This window comes from Xiphophorus couchianus, chromosome 14 (assembly GCF_001444195.1).
Source record: "Xiphophorus couchianus chromosome 14, X_couchianus-1.0, whole genome shotgun sequence".
NCBI classification, from domain to species: domain Eukaryota; kingdom Metazoa; phylum Chordata; class Actinopteri; order Cyprinodontiformes; family Poeciliidae; genus Xiphophorus; species Xiphophorus couchianus.
The window spans coordinates 4,671,615-4,694,372 of NC_040241.1; the positions used below are offsets into that span (position 1 = coordinate 4,671,615).

Sequence of the window (22,758 nt, forward strand, 5' to 3'; positions counted from 1 at the left end):
TCCTTCGGCGAGTCCTTCTTCAAGTCCTTCGGCGAGTCCTTCTTCAAGTCCTTCGGCGAATCCTTCTGCGAGTCCTTCTTCGGCGCGTCCTTCTTCAAGTCCTTCGGCGAGTCCTTCGGCGAGTCCTTCTTCAAGTCCTTCGGCGCGTCCTTCTTCAAGACCTTCGGCGAATCCTTCGGCGAGTCCTTCGGCGAGTCCTTCTTCAAGTCCTTCGGCGAGTCCTTCTTCAAGTCCTTCAGCGAATCCTTCGGCGAGTCCTTCTTCGGCGAGTCCTTCTTCAAGTCCTTCGGCGAGTCCTTCGGCGAGTCCTTCTTCAAGTCCTTCGGCGCGTCCTTCTTCAAGTCCTTCGGCGAATCCTTCGGCGAGTCCTTCTTCGGCGCGTCCTTCTTCAAGTCCTTCGGCGAGTCCTTCGGCGAGTCCTTCGGCGAGTCCTTCTTCAAGTCCTTCGGCGAATCCTTCGGCGAGTCCTTCTTCGGCGAGTCCTTCTTCAAGTCCTTCGGCGAGTCCTTCTTCAAGTCCTTCGACGAGTCCTTCTTCAAGTCCTTCGGCGCGTCCTTCTTCAAGTCCTTCGGCGAGTCCTTCGGCGAGTCCTTCTTCAAGTCCTTCGGCGAATCCTTCTGCGAGTCCTTCTTCAAGTCCTTCGGCGAGTCCTTCTTCAAGTCCTTCGGCGAATCCTTCTGCGAGTCCTTCTTCAAGTCCTTCGGCGAGTCCTTCGGCGAGTCCTTCTTCAAGTCCTTCGGCGAATCCTTCTGCGAGTCCTTCTTCGGCGCGTCCTTCTTCAAGTCCTTCGGCGAGTCCTTCTTCAAGTCCTTTGGCGAGTCCTTCGGCGAGTCCTTCTTCAAGTCCTTCAGCGAATCCTTGTGCGAGTCCTTCTTCGGCGCGTCCTTCTTCAAGTCCTTCGGCGATTCCTTCTTCAAGTCCTTCTTCAAGTCCTTCGGCGAATCCTTCTGCGAGTCCTTCTTCGGTGCGTCCTTCTTCAAGTCCTTCGGCGAGTCCTTCTTCAAGTCCTTCGGCGAGTCCTTCTTCAAGTCCTTCGGCGCGTCCTTCTTCAAGTCCTTCGGCGAATCCTTCTGCGAGTCCTTCTTCGGCGCGTCCTTCTTCAAGTCCTTCGGCGAGTCCTAAGGCGAGTCCTTCTTCAAGTCCTTCGGCGAGTCCTTCTTCAAGTCCTTCGGCGAGTCCTTCTTCAAGTCCTTCAGCGAATCCTTCGGCGAGTCCTTCTTCGGCGAGTCCTTCTTCAAGTCCTTCGGCGAGTCCTTCGGCGAGTCCTTCGGCGAGTCCTTCGGCGAGTCCTTCTTCAAGTCCTTCAGCGAATCCTTGTGCGAGTCCTTCTTCGGCGCGTCCTTCTTCAAGTCCTTCGGCGATTCCTTCTTCGGCGAGTCCTTCTTCAAGTCCTTCGGCGAGTCCTTCTTCAAGTCCTTCGGCGAGTCCTTCTTCAAGTCCTTCGGCGAGTCCTTCTTCGGCGAGTCCTTCTTCAAGTCCTTCGGCGAGTCCTTCTTCAAGTCCTTCGGCGAATCCTTCTGCGAGTCCTTCTTCGGCGCGTCCTTCTTCAAGTCCTTCGGCGAGTCCTTCTTCAAGTCCTTCGGCGAATCCTTCTGCGAGTCCTTCTTCAAGTCGTTCGGCGAATCCTTCTGCGAGTCCTTCGGCACGTCCTTCTTCAAGTCCTTCGGCGAATCCTTCTGCGAGTCCTTCTTCGGCGCGTCCTTCTTCAAGTCCTCCGGCGAGTCCTTCTTCAAGTCCTTCGGCGCGTCCTTCTTAAAGTCCTTCGGCGAATCCTTCGGCGAGTCCTTCGGCGAGTCCTTCTTCAAGTCCTTCAGCGAATCCTTGTGCGAGTCCTTCTTCGGCGAGTCCTTCTTCAAGTCCTTCGGCGAATCCTTCTGCGAGTCCTTCTGCGAGTCCTTCTTCGGCGCGTCCTTCTTCAAGTCCTTCGGCGAGTCCTTCGGCGAGTCCTTCTTCAAGTCCTTCGGCGCGTCCTTCTTCAAGTCCTTCGGCGAGTCCTTCGGCGAGTCCTTCTTCAAGTCCTTCGGGGAATCCTTCTGCGAGTCCTTCTTCGGCGCGTCCTTCTTCAAGTCCTTCGGCGAGTCCTTCTTCGGCGAGTCCTTCTTCAAGTCCTTCGGCGAGTCCTTCGGCGAGTCCTTCAGCGAGTCCTTCTTCAAGTCCTTCGGCGAGTCCTAAGGCGAGTACTTCTTCAAGTCCTTCGGCGAGTCCTTCTTCAAGTCCGTCGGCGAATCCTTCTGCGAGTCCTTCTTCGGCGCGTCCTTCTTCAAGTCCTTCGGCGAGTCCTTCGGCGAGTCCTTCTTCAAGTCCTTCGGCGAGTCCTTCTTCAAGTCCTTCGGCGAATCCTTCTGCGAGTCCTTCTTCGGCGCGTCCTTCTTCAAGTCCTTCGGCGAGTCCTTCGGCGAGTCCTTCTTCAAGTCCTTCGGCGCGTCCTTCTTCAAGACCTTCGGCGAATCCTTCGGCGAGTCCTTCGGCGAGTCCTTCTTCAAGTCCTTCGGCGAGTCCTTCTTCAAGTCCTTCAGCGAATCCTTCGGCGAGTCCTTCTTCGGCGAGTCCTTCTTCAAGTCCTTCGGCGAGTCCTTCGGCGAGTCCTTCTTCAAGTCCTTCGGCGCGTCCTTCTTCAAGTCCTTCGGCGAATCCTTCGGCGAGTCCTTCTTCGGCGCGTCCTTCTTCAAGTCCTTCGGCGAGTCCTTCGGCGAGTCCTTCGGCGAGTCCTTCTTCAAGTCCTTCGGCGAATCCTTCGGCGAGTCCTTCTTCGGCGAGTCCTTCTTCAAGTCCTTCGGCGAGTCCTTCTTCAAGTCCTTCGACGAGTCCTTCTTCAAGTCCTTCGGCGCGTCCTTCTTCAAGTCCTTCGGCGAGTCCTTCGGCGAGTCCTTCTTCAAGTCCTTCGGCGAATCCTTCTGCGAGTCCTTCTTCAAGTCCTTCGGCGAGTCCTTCTTCAAGTCCTTCGGCGAATCCTTCTGCGAGTCCTTCTTCAAGTCCTTCGGCGAGTCCTTCGGCGAGTCCTTCTTCAAGTCCTTCGGCGAATCCTTCTGCGAGTCCTTCTTCGGCGCGTCCTTCTTCAAGTCCTTCGGCGAGTCCTTCTTCAAGTCCTTTGGCGAGTCCTTCGGCGAGTCCTTCTTCAAGTCCTTCAGCGAATCCTTGTGCGAGTCCTTCTTCGGCGCGTCCTTCTTCAAGTCCTTCGGCGATTCCTTCTTCAAGTCCTTCTTCAAGTCCTTCGGCGAATCCTTCTGCGAGTCCTTCTTCGGTGCGTCCTTCTTCAAGTCCTTCGGCGAGTCCTTCTTCAAGTCCTTCGGCGAGTCCTTCTTCAAGTCCTTCGGCGCGTCCTTCTTCAAGTCCTTCGGCGAATCCTTCTGCGAGTCCTTCTTCGGCGCGTCCTTCTTCAAGTCCTTCGGCGAGTCCTAAGGCGAGTCCTTCTTCAAGTCCTTCGGCGAGTCCTTCTTCAAGTCCTTCGGCGAGTCCTTCTTCAAGTCCTTCAGCGAATCCTTCGGCGAGTCCTTCTTCGGCGAGTCCTTCTTCAAGTCCTTCGGCGAGTCCTTCGGCGAGTCCTTCGGCGAGTCCTTCGGCGAGTCCTTCTTCAAGTCCTTCAGCGAATCCTTGTGCGAGTCCTTCTTCGGCGCGTCCTTCTTCAAGTCCTTCGGCGATTCCTTCTTCGGCGAGTCCTTCTTCAAGTCCTTCGGCGAGTCCTTCTTCAAGTCCTTCGGCGAGTCCTTCTTCAAGTCCTTCGGCGAGTCCTTCTTCGGCGAGTCCTTCTTCAAGTCCTTCGGCGAGTCCTTCTTCAAGTCCTTCGGCGAATCCTTCTGCGAGTCCTTCTTCGGCGCGTCCTTCTTCAAGTCCTTCGGCGAGTCCTTCTTCAAGTCCTTCGGCGAATCCTTCTGCGAGTCCTTCTTCAAGTCGTTCGGCGAATCCTTCTGCGAGTCCTTCGGCACGTCCTTCTTCAAGTCCTTCGGCGAATCCTTCTGCGAGTCCTTCTTCGGCGCGTCCTTCTTCAAGTCCTCCGGCGAGTCCTTCTTCAAGTCCTTCGGCGCGTCCTTCTTAAAGTCCTTCGGCGAATCCTTCGGCGAGTCCTTCGGCGAGTCCTTCTTCAAGTCCTTCAGCGAATCCTTGTGCGAGTCCTTCTTCGGCGAGTCCTTCTTCAAGTCCTTCGGCGAATCCTTCTGCGAGTCCTTCTGCGAGTCCTTCTTCGGCGCGTCCTTCTTCAAGTCCTTCGGCGAGTCCTTCGGCGAGTCCTTCTTCAAGTCCTTCGGCGCGTCCTTCTTCAAGTCCTTCGGCGAGTCCTTCGGCGAGTCCTTCTTCAAGTCCTTCGGGGAATCCTTCTGCGAGTCCTTCTTCGGCGCGTCCTTCTTCAAGTCCTTCGGCGAGTCCTTCTTCGGCGAGTCCTTCTTCAAGTCCTTCGGCGAGTCCTTCGGCGAGTCCTTCAGCGAGTCCTTCTTCAAGTCCTTCGGCGAGTCCTAAGGCGAGTACTTCTTCAAGTCCTTCGGCGAGTCCTTCTTCAAGTCCGTCGGCGAATCCTTCTGCGAGTCCTTCTTCGGCGCGTCCTTCTTCAAGTCCTTCGGCGAGTCCTTCGGCGAGTCCTTCTTCAAGTCCTTCGGCGAGTCCTTCTTCAAGTCCTTCGGCGAATCCTTCTGCGAGTCCTTCTTCGGCGCGTCCTTCTTCAAGTCCTTCGGCGAGTCCTTCGGCGAGTCCTTCTTCAAGTCCTTCGGCGCGTCCTTCTTCAAGACCTTCGGCGAATCCTTCGGCGAGTCCTTCGGCGAGTCCTTCTTCAAGTCCTTCGGCGAGTCCTTCTTCAAGTCCTTCAGCGAATCCTTCGGCGAGTCCTTCTTCGGCGAGTCCTTCTTCAAGTCCTTCGGCGAGTCCTTCGGCGAGTCCTTCTTCAAGTCCTTCGGCGCGTCCTTCTTCAAGTCCTTCGGCGAATCCTTCGGCGAGTCCTTCTTCGGCGCGTCCTTCTTCAAGTCCTTCGGCGAGTCCTTCGGCGAGTCCTTCGGCGAGTCCTTCTTCAAGTCCTTCGGCGAATCCTTCGGCGAGTCCTTCTTCGGCGAGTCCTTCTTCAAGTCCTTCGGCGAGTCCTTCTTCAAGTCCTTCGACGAGTCCTTCTTCAAGTCCTTCGGCGCGTCCTTCTTCAAGTCCTTCGGCGAGTCCTTCGGCGAGTCCTTCTTCAAGTCCTTCGGCGAATCCTTCTGCGAGTCCTTCTTCAAGTCCTTCGGCGAGTCCATCTTCAAGTCCTTCGGCGAATCCTTCTGCGAGTCCTTCTTCAAGTCCTTCGGCGAGTCCTTCGGCGAGTCCTTCTTCAAGTCCTTCGGCGAATCCTTCTGCGAGTCCTTCTTCGGCGCGTCCTTCTTCAAGTCCTTCGGCGAGTCCTTCTTCAAGTCCTTTGGCGAGTCCTTCGGCGAGTCCTTCTTCAAGTCCTTCAGCGAATCCTTGTGCGAGTCCTTCTTCGGCGCGTCCTTCTTCAAGTCCTTCGGCGATTCCTTCTTCAAGTCCTTCTTCAAGTCCTTCGGCGAATCCTTCTGCGAGTCCTTCTTCGGTGCGTCCTTCTTCAAGTCCTTCGGCGAGTCCTTCTTCAAGTCCTTCGGCGAGTCCTTCTTCAAGTCCTTCGGCGCGTCCTTCTTCAAGTCCTTCGGCGAATCCTTCTGCGAGTCCTTCTTCGGCGCGTCCTTCTTCAAGTCCTTCGGCGAGTCCTAAGGCGAGTCCTTCTTCAAGTCCTTCGGCGAGTCCTTCTTCAAGTCCTTCGGCGAGTCCTTCTTCAAGTCCTTCAGCGAATCCTTCGGCGAGTCCTTCTTCGGCGAGTCCTTCTTCAAGTCCTTCGGCGAGTCCTTCGGCGAGTCCTTCGGCGAGTCCTTCTTCAAGTCCTTCAGCGAATCCTTGTGCGAGTCCTTCTTCGGCGCGTCCTTCTTCAAGTCCTTCGGCGATTCCTTCTTCGGCGAGTCCTTCTTCAAGTCCTTCGGCGAGTCCTTCTTCAAGTCCTTCGGCGAGTCCTTCTTCAAGTCCTTCGGCGAGTCCTTCTTCGGCGAGTCCTTCTTCAAGTCCTTCGGCGAGTCCTTCTTCAAGTCCTTCGGCGAATCCTTCTGCGAGTCCTTCTTCGGCGCGTCCTTCTTCAAGTCCTTCGGCGAGTCCTTCTTCAAGTCCTTCGGCGAGTCCTTCAGCAAGTCCTTCTTCAAGTCCTTCGGCGAATCCTTCTGCGAGTCCTTTGGCGCGTCCTTCTTCAAGTCCTTCGGCAAGTCCTTCTTCAAGTCCTTCGGCGAATCCTTCTGCGAGTCCTTCTTCGGCGCGTCCTTCTTCAAGTCCTTCGGCGAGTCCTTCTTCAAGTCCTTCGGCGCGTCCTTCTTCAAGACCTTCGGCGAATCCTTCGGCGAGTCCTTCGGCGAGTCCTTCTTCAAGTCCTTCGGCGAGTCCTTCTTCAAGTCCTTCAGCGAATCCTTCGGCGAGTCCTTCTTCGGCGAGTCCTTCTTCAAGTCCTTCGGCGAGTCCTTCTTCAAGTCCTTCGGCGCGTCCTTCTTCAAGTCCTTCGGCGAATCCTTCGGCGAGTCCTTCTTCGGCGCGTCCTTCTTCAAGTCCTTCGGCGAGTCCTTCGGCGAGTCCTTCGGCGAGTCCTTCTTCAAGTCCTTCGGCGAGTCCTTCTTCGGCGAGTCCTTCTTCAAGTCCTTCGGCGAGTCCTTCGGCGAGTCCTTCTTCAAGTCCTTCGGCGAATCCTTCTGCGAGTCCTTCTTCGGCGCGTCCTTCTTCAAGTCCTTCGGCGAGTCCTTCTTCAAGTCCTTCGACGAGTCCTTCTTCAAGTCCTTCGGCGCGTCCTTCTTCAAGTCCTTCGGCGAGTCCTTCGGCGAGTCCTTCTTCAAGTCCTTCGGCGAATCCTTCTGCGAGTCCTTCTTCAAGTCCTTCGGCGAGTCCTTCTTCAAGTCCTTCGGCGAATCCTTCTGCGAGTCCTTCTTCAAGTCCTTCGGCGAGTCCTTCTTCAAGTCCTTCGGCGAATCCTTCTGCGAGTCCTTCTTCGGCGCGTCCTTCTTCAAGTCCTTCGGCGAGTCCTTCTTCAAGTCCTTTGGCGAGTCCTTCGGCGAGTCCTTCTTCAAGTCCTTCGGCGAGTCCTTCGGCGAGTCCTTCTTCAAGTCCTTCGGCGCGTCCTTCTTCAAGTCCTTCGGCGAATCCTTCGGCGAGTCCTTCTTCGGCGCGTCCTTCTTCAAGTCCTTCGGCGAGTCCTTCGGCGAGTCCTTCTTCAAGTCCTTCGGCGAATCCTTCGGCGAGTCCTTCTTCGGCGAGTCCTTCTTCAAGTCCTTCGGCGAGTCCTTCTTCGGCGAGTCCTTCTTCAAGTCCTTCGGCGAGTCCTTCGGCGAGTCCTTCTTCAAGTCCTTCGGCGAATCCTTCTGCGAGTCCTTCTTCGGCGCGTCCTTCTTCAAGTCCTTCGGCGAGTCCTTCTTCAAGTCCTTCGACGAGTCCTTCTTCAAGTCCTTCGGCGCGTCCTTCTTCAAGTCCTTCGGCGAGTCCTTCTTCAAGTCCTTCGGCGAATCCTTCTGCGAGTCCTTCTTCAAGTCCTTCGGCGAGTCCTTCTTCAAGTCCTTCGGCGAATCCTTCTGCGAGTCCTTCTTCAAGTCCTTCGGCGAGTCCTTCTTCAAGTCCTTCGGCGAATCCTTCTGCGAGTCCTTCTTCGGCGCGTCCTTCTTCAAGTCCTTCGGCGAGTCCTTCTTCAAGTCCTTCGGCGAATCCTTCGGCGAGTCCTTCTTCGGCGCGTCCTTCTTCAAGTCCTTCGGCGAGTCCTTCGGCGAGTCCTTCGGCGAGTCCTTCTTCAAGTCCTTCGGCGAATCCTTCGGCGAGTCCTTCTTCGGCGAGTCCTTCTTCAAGTCCTTCGGCGAGTCCTTCTTCGGCGAGTCCTTCTTCAAGTCCTTCGGCGAGTCCTTCGGCGAGTCCTTCTTCAAGTCCTTCGGCGAATCCTTCTGCGAGTCCTTCTTCGGCGCGTCCTTCTTCAAGTCCTTCGGCGAGTCCTTCTTCAAGTCCTTCGACGAGTCCTTCTTCAAGTCCTTCGGCGCGTCCTTCTTCAAGTCCTTCGGCGAGTCCTTCGGCGAGTCCTTCTTCAAGTCCTTCGGCGAATCCTTCTGCGAGTCCTTCTTCGGCGCGTCCTTCTTCAAGTCCTTCGGCGAGTCCTTCGGCGAGTCCTTCTTCAAGTCCTTCGGCGCGTCCTTCTTCAAGACCTTCGGCGAATCCTTCGGCGAGTCCTTCTTCAAGTCCTTCGGCGAGTCCTTCTTCAAGTCCTTCAGCGAATCCTTCGGCGAGTCCTTCTTCGGCGAGTCCTTCTTCAAGTCCTTCGGCGAGTCCTTCGGCGAGTCCTTCTTCAAGTCCTTCGGCGCGTCCTTCTTCAAGTCCTTCGGCGAATCCTTCGGCGAGTCCTTCTTCGGCGCGTCCTTCTTCAAGTCCTTCGGCGAGTCCTTCGGCGAGTCCTTCGGCGAGTCCTTCTTCAAGTCCTTCGGCGAATCCTTCGGCGAGTCCTTCTTCGGCGAGTCCTTCTACAAGTCCTTCGGCGAGTCCTTCTTCGGCGAGTCTTTCTTCAAGTCCTTCGGCGAGTCCTTCTTCAAGTCCTTCGACGAGTCCTTCTTCAAGTCCTTCGGCGCGTCCTTCTTCAAGTCCTTCGGCGAGTCCTTCGGCGAGTCCTTCTTCAAGTCCTTCGGCGAATCCTTCTGCGAGTCCTTCTTCGGCGCGTCCTTCTTCAAGTCCTTCGGCGAGTCCTTCTTCAAGTCCTTTGGCGAGTCCTTCGGCGAGTCCTTCTTCAAGTCCTTCAGCGAATCCTTGTGCGAGTCCTTCGGCGCGTCCTTCTTCAAGTCCTTCGGCGATTCCTTCTTCAAGTCCTTCTTCAAGTCCTTCGGCGAATCCTTCTGCGAGTCCTTCTTCGGTGCGTCCTTCTTCAAGTCCTTCGGCGAGTCCTTCTTCAAGTCCTTCGGCGAGTCCTTCTTCAAGTCCTTCGGCGCGTCCTTCTTCAAGTCCTTCGGCGAATCCTTCTGCGAGTCCTTCTTCGGCGCGTCCTTCTTCAAGTCCTTCGGCGAGTCCTAAGGCGAGTCCTTCTTCAAGTCCTTCGGCGAGTCCTTCTTCAAGTCCTTCGGCGAGTCCTTCTTCAAGTCCTTCAGCGAATCCTTCGGCGAGTCCTTCTTCGGCGAGTCCTTCTTCAAGTCCTTCGGCGAGTCCTTCGGCGAGTCCTTCGGCGAGTCCTTCTTCAAGTCCTTCAGCGAATCCTTGTGCGAGTCCTTCTTCGGCGCGTCCTTCTTCAAGTCCTTCGGCGATTCCTTCTTCGGCGAGTCCTTCTTCAAGTCCTTCGGCGAGTCCTTCTTCAAGTCCTTCGGCAAGTCCTTCTTCAAGTCCTTCGGCGAGTCCTTTTTCGGCGAGTCCTTCTTCAAGTCCTTCGGCAAGTCCTTCTTCAAGTCCTTCGGCGAATCCTTCTGCGAGTCCTTCTTCGGCGCGTCCTTCTTCAAGTCCTTCGGCGAGTCCTTCGGCGAGTCCTTCTTCAAGTCCTTCGGCGCGTCCTTCTTCAAGACCTTCGGCGAATCCTTCGGCGAGTCCTTCGGCGAGTCCTTCTTCAAGTCCTTCGGCGAGTCCTTCTTCAAGTCCTTCAGCGAATCCTTCGGCGAGTCCTTCTTCGGCGAGTCCTTCTTCGGCGAGTCCTTCTTCAAGTCCTTCGGCGAGTCCTTCGGCGAGTCCTTCTTCAAGTCCTTCGGCGCGTCCTTCTTCAAGTCCTTCGGCGAATCCTTCGGCGAGTCCTTCTTCGGCGCGTCCTTCTTCAAGTCCTTCGGCGAGTCCTTCGGCGAGTCCTTCGGCGAGTCCTTCTTCAAGTCCTTCGGCGAATCCTTCGGCGAGTCCTTCTTCGGCGAGTCCTTCTTCAAGTCCTTCGGCGAGTCCTTCTTCGGCGAGTCCTTCTTCAAGTCCTTCGGCGAGTCCTTCGGCGAGTCCTTCTTCAAGTCCTTCGGCGAATCCTTCTGCGAGTCCTTCTTCGGCGCGTCCTTCTTCAAGTCCTTCGGCGAGTCCTTCTTCAAGTCCTTCGACGAGTCCTTCTTCAAGTCCTTCGGCGCGTCCTTCTTCAAGTCCTTCGGCGAGTCCTTCTTCAAGTCCTTCGGCGAATCCTTCTGCGAGTCCTTCTTCAAGTCCTTCGGCGAGTCCTTCTTCAAGTCCTTCGGCGAATCCTTCTGCGAGTCCTTCTTCAAGTCCTTCGGCGAGTCCTTCTTCAAGTCCTTCGGCGAATCCTTCTGCGAGTCCTTCTTCGGCGCGTCCTTCTTCAAGTCCTTCGGCGAGTCCTTCTTCAAGTCCTTTGGCGAGTCCTTCGGCGAGTCCTTCTTCAAGTCCTTCGGCGAGTCCTTCGGCGAGTCCTTCTTCAAGTCCTTCGGCGCGTCCTTCTTCAAGTCCTTCGGCGAGTCCTTCGGCGAGTCCTTCTTCAAGTCCTTCGGCGAATCCTTCGGCGAGTCCTTCTTCGGCGAGTCCTTCTTCAAGTCCTTCGGCGAGTCCTTCTTCGGCGAGTCCTTCTTCAAGTCCTTCGGCGAGTCCTTCTTCAAGTCCTTCGGCGAATCCTTCTGCGAGTCCTTCTTCGGCGCGTCCTTCTTCAAGTCCTTCGGCGAGTCCTTCTTCAAGTCCTTCGACGAGTCCTTCTTCAAGTCCTTCGGCGCGTCCTTCTTCAAGTCCTTCGGCGAGTCCTTCTTCAAGTCCTTCGGCGAATCCTTCTGCGAGTCCTTCTTCAAGTCCTTCGGCGAGTCCTTCTTCAAGTCCTTCGGCGAATCCTTCTGCGAGTCCTTCTTCAAGTCCTTCGGCGAGTCCTTCTTCAAGTCCTTCGGCGAATCCTTCTGCGAGTCCTTCTTCGGCGCGTCCTTCTTCAAGTCCTTCGGCGAGTCCTTCTTCAAGTCCTTCGGCGAATCCTTCGGCGAGTCCTTCTTCGGCGCGTCCTTCTTCAAGTCCTTCGGCGAGTCCTTCGGCGAGTCCTTCGGCGAGTCCTTCTTCAAGTCCTTCGGCGAATCCTTCGGCGAGTCCTTCTTCGGCGAGTCCTTCTTCAAGTCCTTCGGCGAGTCCTTCTTCGGCGAGTCCTTCTTCAAGTCCTTCGGCGAGTCCTTCGGCGAGTCCTTCTTCAAGTCCTTCGGCGAATCCTTCTGCGAGTCCTTCTTCGGCGCGTCCTTCTTCAAGTCCTTCGGCGAGTCCTTCTTCAAGTCCTTCGACGAGTCCTTCTTCAAGTCCTTCGGCGCGTCCTTCTTCAAGTCCTTCGGCGAATCCTTCTGCGAGTCCTTCTTCAAGTCCTTCGGCGAGTCCTTCTTCAAGTCCTTCGGCGAATCCTTCTGCGAGTCCTTCTTCAAGTCCTTCGGCGAGTCCTTCGGCGAGTCCTTCTTCAAGTCCTTCGGCGAATCCTTCTGCGAGTCCTTCTTCGGCGCGTCCTTCTTCAAGTCCTTCGGCGAGTCCTTCTTCAAGTCCTTTGGCGAGTCCTTCGGCGAGTCCTTCTTCAAGTCCTTCAGCGAATCCTTGTGCGAGTCCTTCTTCGGCGCGTCCTTCTTCAAGTCCTTCGGCGATTCCTTCTTCAAGTCCTTCTTCAAGTCCTTCGGCGAATCCTTCTGCGAGTCCTTCTTCGGTGCGTCCTTCTTCAAGTCCTTCGGCGAGTCCTTCTTCAAGTCCTTCGGCGAGTCCTTCTTCAAGTCCTTCGGCGCGTCCTTCTTCAAGTCCTTCGGCGAATCCTTCTGCGAGTCCTTCTTCGGCGCGTCCTTCTTCAAGTCCTTCGGCGAGTCCTAAGGCGAGTCCTTCTTCAAGTCCTTCGGCGAGTCCTTCTTCAAGTCCTTCGGCGAGTCCTTCTTCAAGTCCTTCAGCGAATCCTTCGGCGAGTCCTTCTTCGGCGAGTCCTTCTTCAAGTCCTTCGGCGAGTCCTTCGGCGAGTCCTTCTTCAAGTCCTTCAGCGAATCCTTGTGCGAGTCCTTCTTCGGCGCGTCCTTCTTCAAGTCCTTCGGCGATTCCTTCTTCGGCGAGTCCTTCTTCAAGTCCTTCGGCGAGTCCTTCTTCAAGTCCTTCGGCGAGTCCTTCTTCAAGTCCTTCGGCGAGTCCTTCTTCGGCGAGTCCTTCTTCAAGTCCTTCGGCGAATCCTTCTGCGAGTCCTTCTTCAAGTCCTTTGGCGAGTCCTTCGGCGAGTCCTTCTTCAAGTCCTTCGGCGAGTCCTTCGGCGAGTCCTTCTTCAAGTCCTTCGGCGCGTCCTTCTTCAAGTCCTTCGGCGAGTCCTTCGGCGAGTCCTTCTTCAAGTCCTTCGGCGAATCCTTCGGCGAGTCCTTCTTCGGCGAGTCCTTCTTCAAGTCCTTCGGCGAGTCCTTCTTCGGCGAGTCCTTCTTCAAGTCCTTCGGCGAGTCCTTCTTCAAGTCCTTCGGCGAATCCTTCTGCGAGTCCTTCTTCGGCGCGTCCTTCTTCAAGTCCTTCGGCGAGTCCTTCTTCAAGTCCTTCGACGAGTCCTTCTTCAAGTCCTTCGGCGCGTCCTTCTTCAAGTCCTTCGGCGAGTCCTTCTTCAAGTCCTTCGGCGAATCCTTCTGCGAGTCCTTCTTCAAGTCCTTCGGCGAGTCCTTCTTCAAGTCCTTCGGCGAATCCTTCTGCGAGTCCTTCTTCAAGTCCTTCGGCGAGTCCTTCTTCAAGTCCTTCGGCGAATCCTTCTGCGAGTCCTTCTTCGGCGCGTCCTTCTTCAAGTCCTTCGGCGAGTCCTTCTTCAAGTCCTTCGGCGAATCCTTCGGCGAGTCCTTCTTCGGCGCGTCCTTCTTCAAGTCCTTCGGCGAGTCCTTCGGCGAGTCCTTCGGCGAGTCCTTCTTCAAGTCCTTCGGCGAATCCTTCGGCGAGTCCTTCTTCGGCGAGTCCTTCTTCAAGTCCTTCGGCGAGTCCTTCTTCGGCGAGTCCTTCTTCAAGTCCTTCGGCGAGTCCTTCGGCGAGTCCTTCTTCAAGTCCTTCGGCGAATCCTTCTGCGAGTCCTTCTTCGGCGCGTCCTTCTTCAAGTCCTTCGGCGAGTCCTTCTTCAAGTCCTTCGACGAGTCCTTCTTCAAGTCCTTCGGCGCGTCCTTCTTCAAGTCCTTCGGCGAGTCCTTCGGCGAGTCCTTCTTCAAGTCCTTCGGCGAATCCTTCTGCGAGTCCTTCTTCAAGTCCTTCGGCGAGTCCTTCTTCAAGTCCTTCGGCGAATCCTTCTGCGAGTCCTTCTTCAAGTCCTTCGGCGAGTCCTTCTTCAAGTCCTTCGGCGAATCCTTCTGCGAGTCCTTCTTCAAGTCCTTCGGCGAGTCCTTCGGCGAGTCCTTCTTCAAGTCCTTCGGCGAATCCTTCTGCGAGTCCTTCTTCGGCGCGTCCTTCTTCAAGTCCTTCGGCGAGTCCTTCTTCAAGTCCTTTGGCGAGTCCTTCGGCGAGTCCTTCTTCAAGTCCTTCAGCGAATCCTTGTGCGAGTCCTTCTTCGGCGCGTCCTTCTTCAAGTCCTTCGGCGATTCCTTCTTCAAGTCCTTCTTCAAGTCCTTCGGCGAATCCTTCTGCGAGTCCTTCTTCGGTGCGTCCTTCTTCAAGTCCTTCGGCGAGTCCTTCTTCAAGTCCTTCGGCGAGTCCTTCTTCAAGTCCTTCGGCGCGTCCTTCTTCAAGTCCTTCGGCGAATCCTTCTGCGAGTCCTTCTTCGGCGCGTCCTTCTTCAAGTCCTTCGGCGAGTCCTAAGGCGAGTCCTTCTTCAAGTCCTTCGGCGAGTCCTTCTTCAAGTCCTTCGGCGAGTCCTTCTTCAAGTCCTTCAGCGAATCCTTCGGCGAGTCCTTCTTCGGCGAGTCCTTCTTCAAGTCCTTCGGCGAGTCCTTCGGCGAGTCCTTCTTCAAGTCCTTCAGCGAATCCTTGTGCGAGTCCTTCTTCGGCGCGTCCTTCTTCAAGTCCTTCGGCGATTCCTTCTTCGGCGAGTCCTTCTTCAAGTCCTTCGGCGAGTCCTTCTTCAAGTCCTTCGGCGAGTCCTTCTTCGGCGAGTCCTTCTTCAAGTCCTTCGGCGAATCCTTCTGCGAGTCCTTCTTCGGCGCGTCCTTCTTCAAGTCCTTCGGCGAGTCCTTCGGCGAGTCCTTCTTCAAGTCCTTCGGCGAGTCCTTCAGCAAGTCCTTCTTCAAGTCCTTCGGCGAATCCTTCTGCGAGTCCTTCTTTGGCGCGTCCTTCTTCAAGTCCTTCGGCAAGTCCTTCTTCAAGTCCTTCGGCGAGTCCTTCTGCGAGTCCTTCTTTGGCGAGTCCTTTTTCAACGAGTCCTTCTTCAACAAGTCCTTCGGCGAGTCCTTCGTCTACGAGTCCTTCCTCGGCGAGTCCTTCTTCAGCGAGTTTTGCGATGCAGACTTTTCGACAAGCTTAAACCTTCCGAGGCTTTAAAGGCTCCTTCAGGCGTCTCTCTCAAAAGTAGCAAAGGGGAAAGAATTCAGAAGGTCAGCGTCATTTATAGTGTTGACAACGCTAACGTCGTTTCCATGATTTTCATTGACGAACGCATGCACTGGTGCGTCAGAGAAATTGGACTACAAATAATGCAGATAATACAAGTATTGCGTTTTCTTGTTCATCACGCCGTATGCTGCCACCTACTGGCCAACCAGTCTAAGTTCACAACTGGTGCGACATTATATTTCTGCTTTCATTGTTAACTGTCAGTTTCGGTCCTCCAAATGGGAAAATGTCTCTCTGCCGTGAAGCCTAAATTAGAAGAAAAATTGTAATTCAAAATTAAATTCAAAAATACTTTATTGAGCCAAAAGGAAAATTAAAGGTTGTAGCTCATCAATTCAGATTCTTCACAGAGTTATTGCAGATGGCGAGTCCTTCGGCGAGTCCTTCTTCAAGTCCTTCGGCGCGTCCTTCTTCAAGACCTTCGGCGAATCCTTCGGCAAGTCCTTCGGCGAGTCCTTCTTCAAGTCCTTCGGCGAGTCCTTCTTCAAGTCCTTCAGCGAATCCTTCGGCGAGTCCTTCTTCGGCGAGTCCTTCTTCAAGTCCTTCGGCGAGTCCTTCGGCGAGTCCTTCTTCAAGTCCTTCGGCGCGTCCTTCTTCAAGTCCTTCGGCGAATCCTTCGGCGAGTCCTTCTTCGGCGCGTCCTTCTTCAAGTCCTTCGGCGAGTCCTTCGGCGAGTCCTTCGGCGAGTCCTTCTTCAAGTCCTTCGGCGAATCCTTCGGCGAGTCCTTCTTCGGCGAGTCCTTCTTCAAGTCCTTCGGCGAGTCCTTCTTCGGCGAGTCCTTCTTCAAGTCCTTCGGCGAGTCCTTCGGCGAGTCCTTCTTCAAGTCCTTCGGCGAATCCTTCTGCGAGTCCTTCTTCGGCGCGTCCTTCTTCAAGTCCTTCGGCGAGTCCTTCTTCAAGTCCTTCGACGAGTCCTTCTTCAAGTCCTTCGGCGCGTCCTTCTTCAAGTCCTTCGGCGAGTCCTTCGGCGAGTCCTTCTTCAAGTCCTTCGGCGAATCCTTCTGCGAGTCCTTCTTCAAGTCCTTCGGCGAGTCCTTCTTCAAGTCCTTCGGCGAATCCTTCTGCGAGTCCTTCTTCAAGTCCTTCGGCGAGTCCTTCGGCGAGTCCTTCTTCAAGTCCTTCGGCGAATCCTTCTGCGAGTCCTTCTTCGGCGCGTCCTTCTTCAAGTCCTTCGGCGAGTCCTTCTTCAAGTCCTTCTTCAAGTCCTTCGGCGAGTCCTTCTTCAAGTCCTTCGGCGAGTCCTTCTTCAAGTCCTTCAGCGAATCCTTCGGCAAGTCCTTCTTCGGCGAGTCCTTCTTCAAGTCCTTCGGCGAGTCCTTCGGCGAGTCCTTCGGCGAGTCCTTCTTCAAGTCCTTCAGCGAATCCTTGTGCGAGTCCTTCTTCGGCGCGTCCTTCTTCAAGTCCTTCGGCGATTCCTTCTTCGGCGAGTCCTTCTTCAAGTCCTTCGGCGATTCCTTCTTCGGCGAATCCTTCTGCGAGTCCTTCTTCGGTGCGTCCTTCTTCAAGTCCTTCGGAGAGTCCTTCTTCAAGTCCTTCGGCGAGTCCTTCTTCAAGTCCTTCGGCGCGTCCTTCTTCAAGTCCTTCGGCGAATCCTTCTGCGAGTCCTTCTTCGGCGCGTCCTTCTTCAAGTCCTTCGGCGAGTCCTAAGGCGAGTCCTTCTTCAAGTCCTTCGGCGAGTCCTTCTTCAAGTCCTTCGGCGAGTCCTTCTTCAAGTCCTTCAGCGAATCCTTCGGCGAGTCCTTCTTCGGCGAGTCCTTCTTCAAGTCCTTCGGCGAGTCCTTCGGCGAGTCCTTCGGCGAGTCCTTCTTCAAGTCCTTCAGCGAATCCTTGTGCGAGTCCTTCTTCGGCGCGTCCTTCTTCAAGTCCTTCGGCGATTCCTTCTTCGGCGAGTCCTTCTTCAAGTCCTTCGGCGAGTCCTTCTTCAAGTCCTTCGGCGAATCCTTCTGCGAGTCCTTCTTCGGCGCGTCCTTCTTCAAGTCCTTCGGCGAGTCCTTCGGCGAGTCCTTCTTCAAGTCCTTCGGCGAGTCCTTCAGCAAGTCCTTCTTCAAGTCCTTCGGCGAATCCTTCTGCGAGTCCTTCTTTGGCGCGTCCTTCTTCAAGTCCTTCGGCAAGTCCTTCTTCAAGTCCTTCGGCGAGTCCTTCTGCGAGTCCTTCTTTGGCGAGTCCTTTTTCAACGAGTCCTTCTTCAACAAGTCCTTCGGCGAGTCCTTCGTCTACGAGTCCTTCCTCGGCGAGTCCTTCTTCAGCGAGTTTTGCGATGCAGACTTTTCGACAAGCTTAAACCTTCCGAGGCTTTAAAGGCTCCTTCAGGCGTCTCTCTCAAAAGTAGCAAAGGGGAAAGAATTCAGAAGGTCAGCGTCATTTATAGTGTTGACAACGCTAACGTCGTTTCCATGATTTTCATTGACGAACGCATGCACTGGTGCGTCAGAGAAATTGGACTACAAATAATGCAGATAATACAAGTATTGCGTTTTCTTGTTCATCACGCCGTATGCTGCCACCTACTGGCCAACCAGTCTAAGTTCACAACTGGTGCGACATTATATTTCTGCTTTCATTGTTAACTGTCAGTTTCGGTCCTCCAAATGGGAAAATGTCTCTCTGCCGTGAAGCCTAAATTAGAAGAAAAATTGTAATTCAAAATTAAATTCAAAAATACTTTATTGAGCCAAAAGGAAAATTAAAGGTTGTAGCTCATCAATTCAGATTCTTCACAGAGTTATTGCAGATGGCTGATTGCTGTTGGCAGGAAAGATCTATTGTAGCGGTCTGTGTTACAGCAATTTGAAGAAGCCTCTGACTGATGATACTATGTTTTTTCAAGACGGTCTCATGAAGAGGATGGTCAGAGTTGCCCATAATTTTCTTAATTTTATGAAGAATCCTCCATCATTTCTGTCTTCTCTCTCCTGATTGGCCCAGTGTTGTTGTATTGTCTCAGTTATGCTGGAGAATAATCACATAATAAAACAAACATTTCTTAATCTCTGTCTAAATAAAAGATGATTGAAAGGGACTTTTTGATCAAGTCATCATCATGTCCTCACCTTTTCCACAATCTGCTACAACCAGTAGATCATCAAGTGGAGCAGGTCTTCTCCTTTAGTTGTTGGTCAACTCAAGTCATGTGACACGAGTTGACGGAGAAATGAGATAAAGAGAAAAGACAACAGAATTCAAAAAAAAAAATCTTAGGTGTAGCACTAAATAAAAAGTGTGCGTGTTGTTTTAACATCACACCGCTTTAAAATATCACTGCCAATTTAACCTCCGCATATTTGCGTTCTTAAATTCCGGTATTCATTGGTTAGTGTTGCTTAAGCCACGCCTTCAAACACAGGGGATAGTTAAAGGTTAAGGGGAGCATTATTGACCTATCTTTAAAATACGAAATAAAATAAAAAAAGAATTTAATAGATGTAAAGTAGTGTTACTACACACTCGTGTACAGTAGGTGGCGGTATGCACCTTAAAGTTGCTTGCGATTCCCGCATAATAGAAAAAAAGAAGAAGCCGTGTCTTCGCGTTACGGCATCTTGTTGCACACGAGACACAATTCTTTCCTAGAGGTAAGCAAAATAACCAGACTTGACTATTGTTTCGTTGGAAATTGTGTTTTTTAGTATTTGACTTCAACAAAGGCGCCATATTTAACCCATTTTGCATGGAAAATTAACCTAACTCAAGGTTCCACCGTTTCGCCAAATGTAGGCGAACGGGTACATTTGAATTCTGTTATATTTGGTAAGTTCTAGTTGTTATTTTACACCACCAGTAAGACTTGTATAGCTGTATGACTTGAAATATTGGCGATGTGTGCATCTAAAAAGCCAACATTGCAAACCGCTAATGTCAAGCCTCCGGTGTTACGGATTAACGGGTGGTTAAATTAACCGGTTGAAACCTATGCGCACCGCAGATGTTTCTAAATTGTACGTGGCTGTGTCGATGCCTGATGAAAAATGCTACTTGTGTGACAAAACTTTACTATAAATCCCATTTGACGCATATGTGTTTAATGTGGTTTTTGTCTATGTGATAAGTATGATATAGATTGTTTTTAGAGTTTAAAAACATTTATTACCACTAAAGTCCAGTGGTGGTGTTGATTGTTGATTCCCAGAGTGGTCCCCCCCTCATAACTTTGGCAAATAATGAGCAAATGTTACCAAATTCACACGATTTATTATTGATGATAAGAGGAATAAACAGAGTTAAAGACTTGTTGGTGAATTAATTTGTTCCCATTTTATGGAGGGGGAACGGATTATTTTAGGTGGCTAAAATATATGGTTCCCCCCTTATAACTTTGGCAAATAATGAGCAAATATTACCAAATTCACACAATTTATTATTGATGATAAGAGGAATAAACACAGTTAAAGACTTGTTGGTGAATTAATTTGTTCCCATGTTATGGAGGGGGAACAGATTATTTCAGGCAGCTGAAATATCCATTCTCTCCTCCTCCCCCCATAACGTTTGGGAATAAAGGGCAACTGTTGCCAAATTCTCAAAAATTATGTGTGATAGCCTGTAGTATACTAGAAATTTCCTTACTACAGTAATCTGTCATATTTTACATTAGAAAGGGATTTACCAGAAAGTCTACGCTCTCGTCTTTTCAGGAAGTCTTAATTTTTGTGCCATGCTTTCAGCCATCCTCTTATATCAGCAATGAAAAATTATAAATACACACTACGTGTTGAAAAACTGTGTTTTGGTGACTGACTTTTATTTCTGTCAGGCGTAAGTGACAAAAGTTGGAAAAAGACTGATTCTCTTGGCGTTTAAAATAACACAAAACAGCGTAAAAAGACCTCGTTTATTTAATTATTTTTACAATTTTGTAAACAGCTGCCGATTAAACTAAATGTTACAAGCTTGACATGATTAACTGAGTTGTTTTTACCGAGAAATCGATCAGAAGCGCCGTGAAAATGGTCAGATCCGCCTCTCTGGCTGTAATGCGCGCTCCTGACACAGGGGGGACAGATTTTCACAGGGCAACAGAATTGCGCCCTCGAGGACCGATTTTGGGGACCCCTGCATTACAGGATCTGAGCCAAAAACACACACTAGACTAGAAGTGTTAACAAGCAACTCACACTACAGGTACTCGAGAGCCAATTCCAATGTTTTTCTTTTCAGAGCTGGTTACTAAAACACATAAACTATAAACTTATGTTTACATTGCGGATATTCATTAGTTGGAATGAATTTATTCTGGTCAACCTGAATGTGAATGGGATTGTCGTGTTACTCATTGATCTGGTTGTGCTCAAATGTGGTGTTTCAGAAGCTCACTGAATGCTGCTCTGTAGAAACTTGTTTTGAAACATAATATTCACATGCAACATTAAACACATAATGCGTCAAATGGGATTTATAGTAAAGTTTTGTCACACAAGCAGCATTTTTCATCAGGCATCGACACAGCCACCTACAATTTAGAAACATCTGTGGTGTGCATCGGTTTCAACCGGTTAATTTCAAAATTCAGTAAACCATGTTACAAGTTTGCTGACCCTCTAAAATGCACGAAGTTAAAACTCACGTTCTACTTCGTGTTAAAACTCTTAACATTTGTTCGGTGTGACGAGGTGTTGCTCGCCTTCTCTGTGAATGAATCCGTGTCGTCTGAAAGTGGAGTCCTCGACAAGAAACGTGGAAACGTTGCATCGGCTCGTGTCCTGCGTGGTCACAGAAGTTTGGAAAATCGGCCTACAATCCTTAAATCGTGTGAACCAGACTTAAGACTTACAACTCCACTCATCTCGTGGCGACCGCTGCCCTAACGCCAGCGCGTTCGCTATGCTAACGTTTACACATCCCTTTAAAATAAGATACAGATGCGCCACAAAAAACAAACATTTTATTTTCGTGAAAATTTTAACTCAAGATATCGACTAATAATGGATAATGTGGGAAATCACCTCATATCCACTGTTTAGCATGATGCTAGTTTCTCTCCCTGAACATCCCCACATGTTTGTTTTTTAAAAAATGTTTCCAGTTATGAGGCACAGTGGCCAAACCTGAAACTGCTGCTGCGCAAGTTACGCAAAATGTCGTTGCTAGGTTAGGTTAGGTTAAACTTTATTAATCCCATAGGGAAATTAAGGTTATCTGTTGCTCACACATTAATTCACATCCACACAACATTAAAATCGTACATCTGGAGACATCCATAAAAGATACAAGAATATAATAAATAAATACATTCCCACTAAAAGAAGTCTAGTAAAAGTGCTTAAATATGTTAAAATACTAGTTACCCCGTCTCCCTCCTCCCCCCCGCCCCACAAATAGCAGCATTGTAAAGCCTAATGGCCCGTGGGACAAAGGAGTTTTTAATCCTCTCGGTTGAACAACCCAGTGAGAGGAACCTGTCACTGAAGGAGCTCCTCTGGTTGGAGAAAACAGTGTACAGAGGATGGCTGGTGTTCTCCAAAATTAGACTGAGTTTAGACAATGTCCTCTGTTCCACCACCTTCTCCACAGAGTCCAGGCTCACACCGACCACGGAGCCAGCTCTGCAGATGAGGCGGTTCAGTCTCTGTATGTCTCTCTTCCTCGCATTGCCCCCCCAACAAACAGTTGCATAGAATATAACAGTAGACACAATGGACTTATAAAACATGTACAGGAGCTTAGAGCACACATTGAAGGAGGCCAATCTCCTCAAAAGGTACATTCTGCTCTGTGCTTTCTTGTACACATTATCTGTATTGGAGAACCAGTTAAGCTTATTGTCTAGTTGTAGGCCCAAGTATTTGTATGTGCTGACCACCTCCACCTCTATACCATCGATGGTGATAGGCTGAGGAGAGGGGGGCACCCTACGGAAGTCAAGAACCATCTCTTTTGTTTTTGAGATGTTCAGTTCGAGTTTATTCCTGTGGCACCATACCCCGAAATCCTTCACCAGGCTCCTGTACTCCCCCTCTTCACCCTCCTTTATACACGCCACAATGGCAGTATCGTCCGAAAATCTTTGCATGTGGCATGTGGCATGTAACTGAATTATATTTAAAGTCGGAAGTGTAGAGGGTGAAGAGGAGGGGCGAAAGAATTGTGCCCTGTGGAGCACCTGTGTTGCTGGTCAGAGTGGTGGACCTACAGCTCGCCATCCTGACAAACTGTGGTCTGTTGGTCAAGTAATCTACAGGGTCTACAGCCAAGATGTTCAATTTCTCCTGTAGAAGATGGGGCTGAATAGTATTGAAGGCACTAGAGAAGTTGAAAAAAAGGATCCTCACAAAGCAGCCCCCTCCATCCAGGTAGGAGAGGGAACGATGAAGCAGGAAGAGAATAGCATCCTCAACACCCACCCTCTCTCGGTAAATGAACTGAAGAGGGTCCCGTACGTTCTGCACCTGGGGTTGCACCATGTTCAAGACCAGTCGCTCTAATGTTTTCATGACGTGGGACGTCAGAGCAACTGGCCTGTAGTCATTTGGCTCACTTGGGCGACCCTTTTTTGGAACAGGGACTATGCAGGATGTTTTCCATAGTGTGGGAACCACACCCAGTCGCAGACTCAGGTTAAAGACCTGCTGTAGAGGTTCTCCCAATTCCGCAGCACAGACCTTTAGAACCCTCGGACACACCCGATCTGGTCCTGCAGCCTTCCTAGGATGGAGTCGTCTCAGCTCAGTCCGCACCTGGTCAGCAGTGATGGAAGGAAGATGAGTGGTAGGAGCGAGTGGAGAAGGTGAGAAGGAAACAGAGGCAGAAGGAGGAGAGATAGACGTGGAAGGATGGTGGATATGACCACCATATCATATCCACCACCTCCTCCCTCCTGAAATGGAGGAGGATTTCAGGAGAGAGGAGGTGGCATGAGGGGAACTGAACCGATTGAAAAAAGAGTTAAGTTCATTGGCTCTCTCAGGGTCCCCAAAGAATGACTAAGTTGCTAGGTAACTGTTATGTGCTTCGGCACATTGTATTTATTTCTGTCTATTTTTTTTCACTTGGATCATTTTGTGTAGAAGTTATTTGTATGATTTTTGTTGTTTAATATACTTTGGAGTTTTGATAATTCATTCTTGTAATTTGGTCCGTTAATTTGTGACGCTGTTGGACCGCCTATAAATAGGCTGGGTTGCGCCAGGTAAAAGCGACGCCCACTCCCAACCAACACCCAGGATGCGTTCTGACGCGGTGCGCACGTCTTCAGCCTGCCACACGGTAGTTTTTGTTAGCTGTTTGTTTGGTTGATGTTTTTTTGTTGTAATTTTTGACCTGGTGGGACCGGTTGTCTTGTTTTTGATTTTTCTTTAGCAGTAGTTTCTTTTTTCTTGTAGTCCGGGGCTTCGACGGCCCTGTATAGGGTTGGCCCCCTGCTGTACCATT

At 51.7% G+C, this 22,758-nt stretch overlaps 1 protein-coding gene and 1 long non-coding RNA gene across 2 annotated transcripts in view; one reads left to right on the plus strand and one right to left on the minus strand.

Moving 5' to 3' along the window:
* The window catches only part of LOC114157843 (mucin-5AC-like), a gene marked incomplete at both ends in the record, with an annotated part of 31,995 nt that extends 18,824 nt beyond the window's left edge, over nt 1–13,171 (plus strand). Inside the window, 4 exons of the mRNA XM_028039011.1 lie at nt 406–733; nt 4,835–5,299; nt 10,274–10,757; nt 12,111–13,171. Coding sequence (XP_027894812.1) covers nt 406–733; nt 4,835–5,299; nt 10,274–10,757; nt 12,111–13,171 — 2,338 coding nt within the window. The remainder of the gene's footprint in view (nt 1–405; nt 734–4,834; nt 5,300–10,273; nt 10,758–12,110) is intronic.
* A 3,869-nt stretch (nt 13,172–17,040) lies between these two features.
* LOC114157539 (uncharacterized) lies at nt 17,041–19,175 on the minus strand. Its single transcript, XR_003598182.1, has 2 exons — nt 17,445–19,175; nt 17,041–17,343 (listed from the first exon to the last, which is right to left on the minus strand). It is a non-coding gene; the product is annotated as an uncharacterized LOC114157539 (long non-coding RNA).
* Between the last annotated feature and the right edge of the window lie 3,583 nt (nt 19,176–22,758).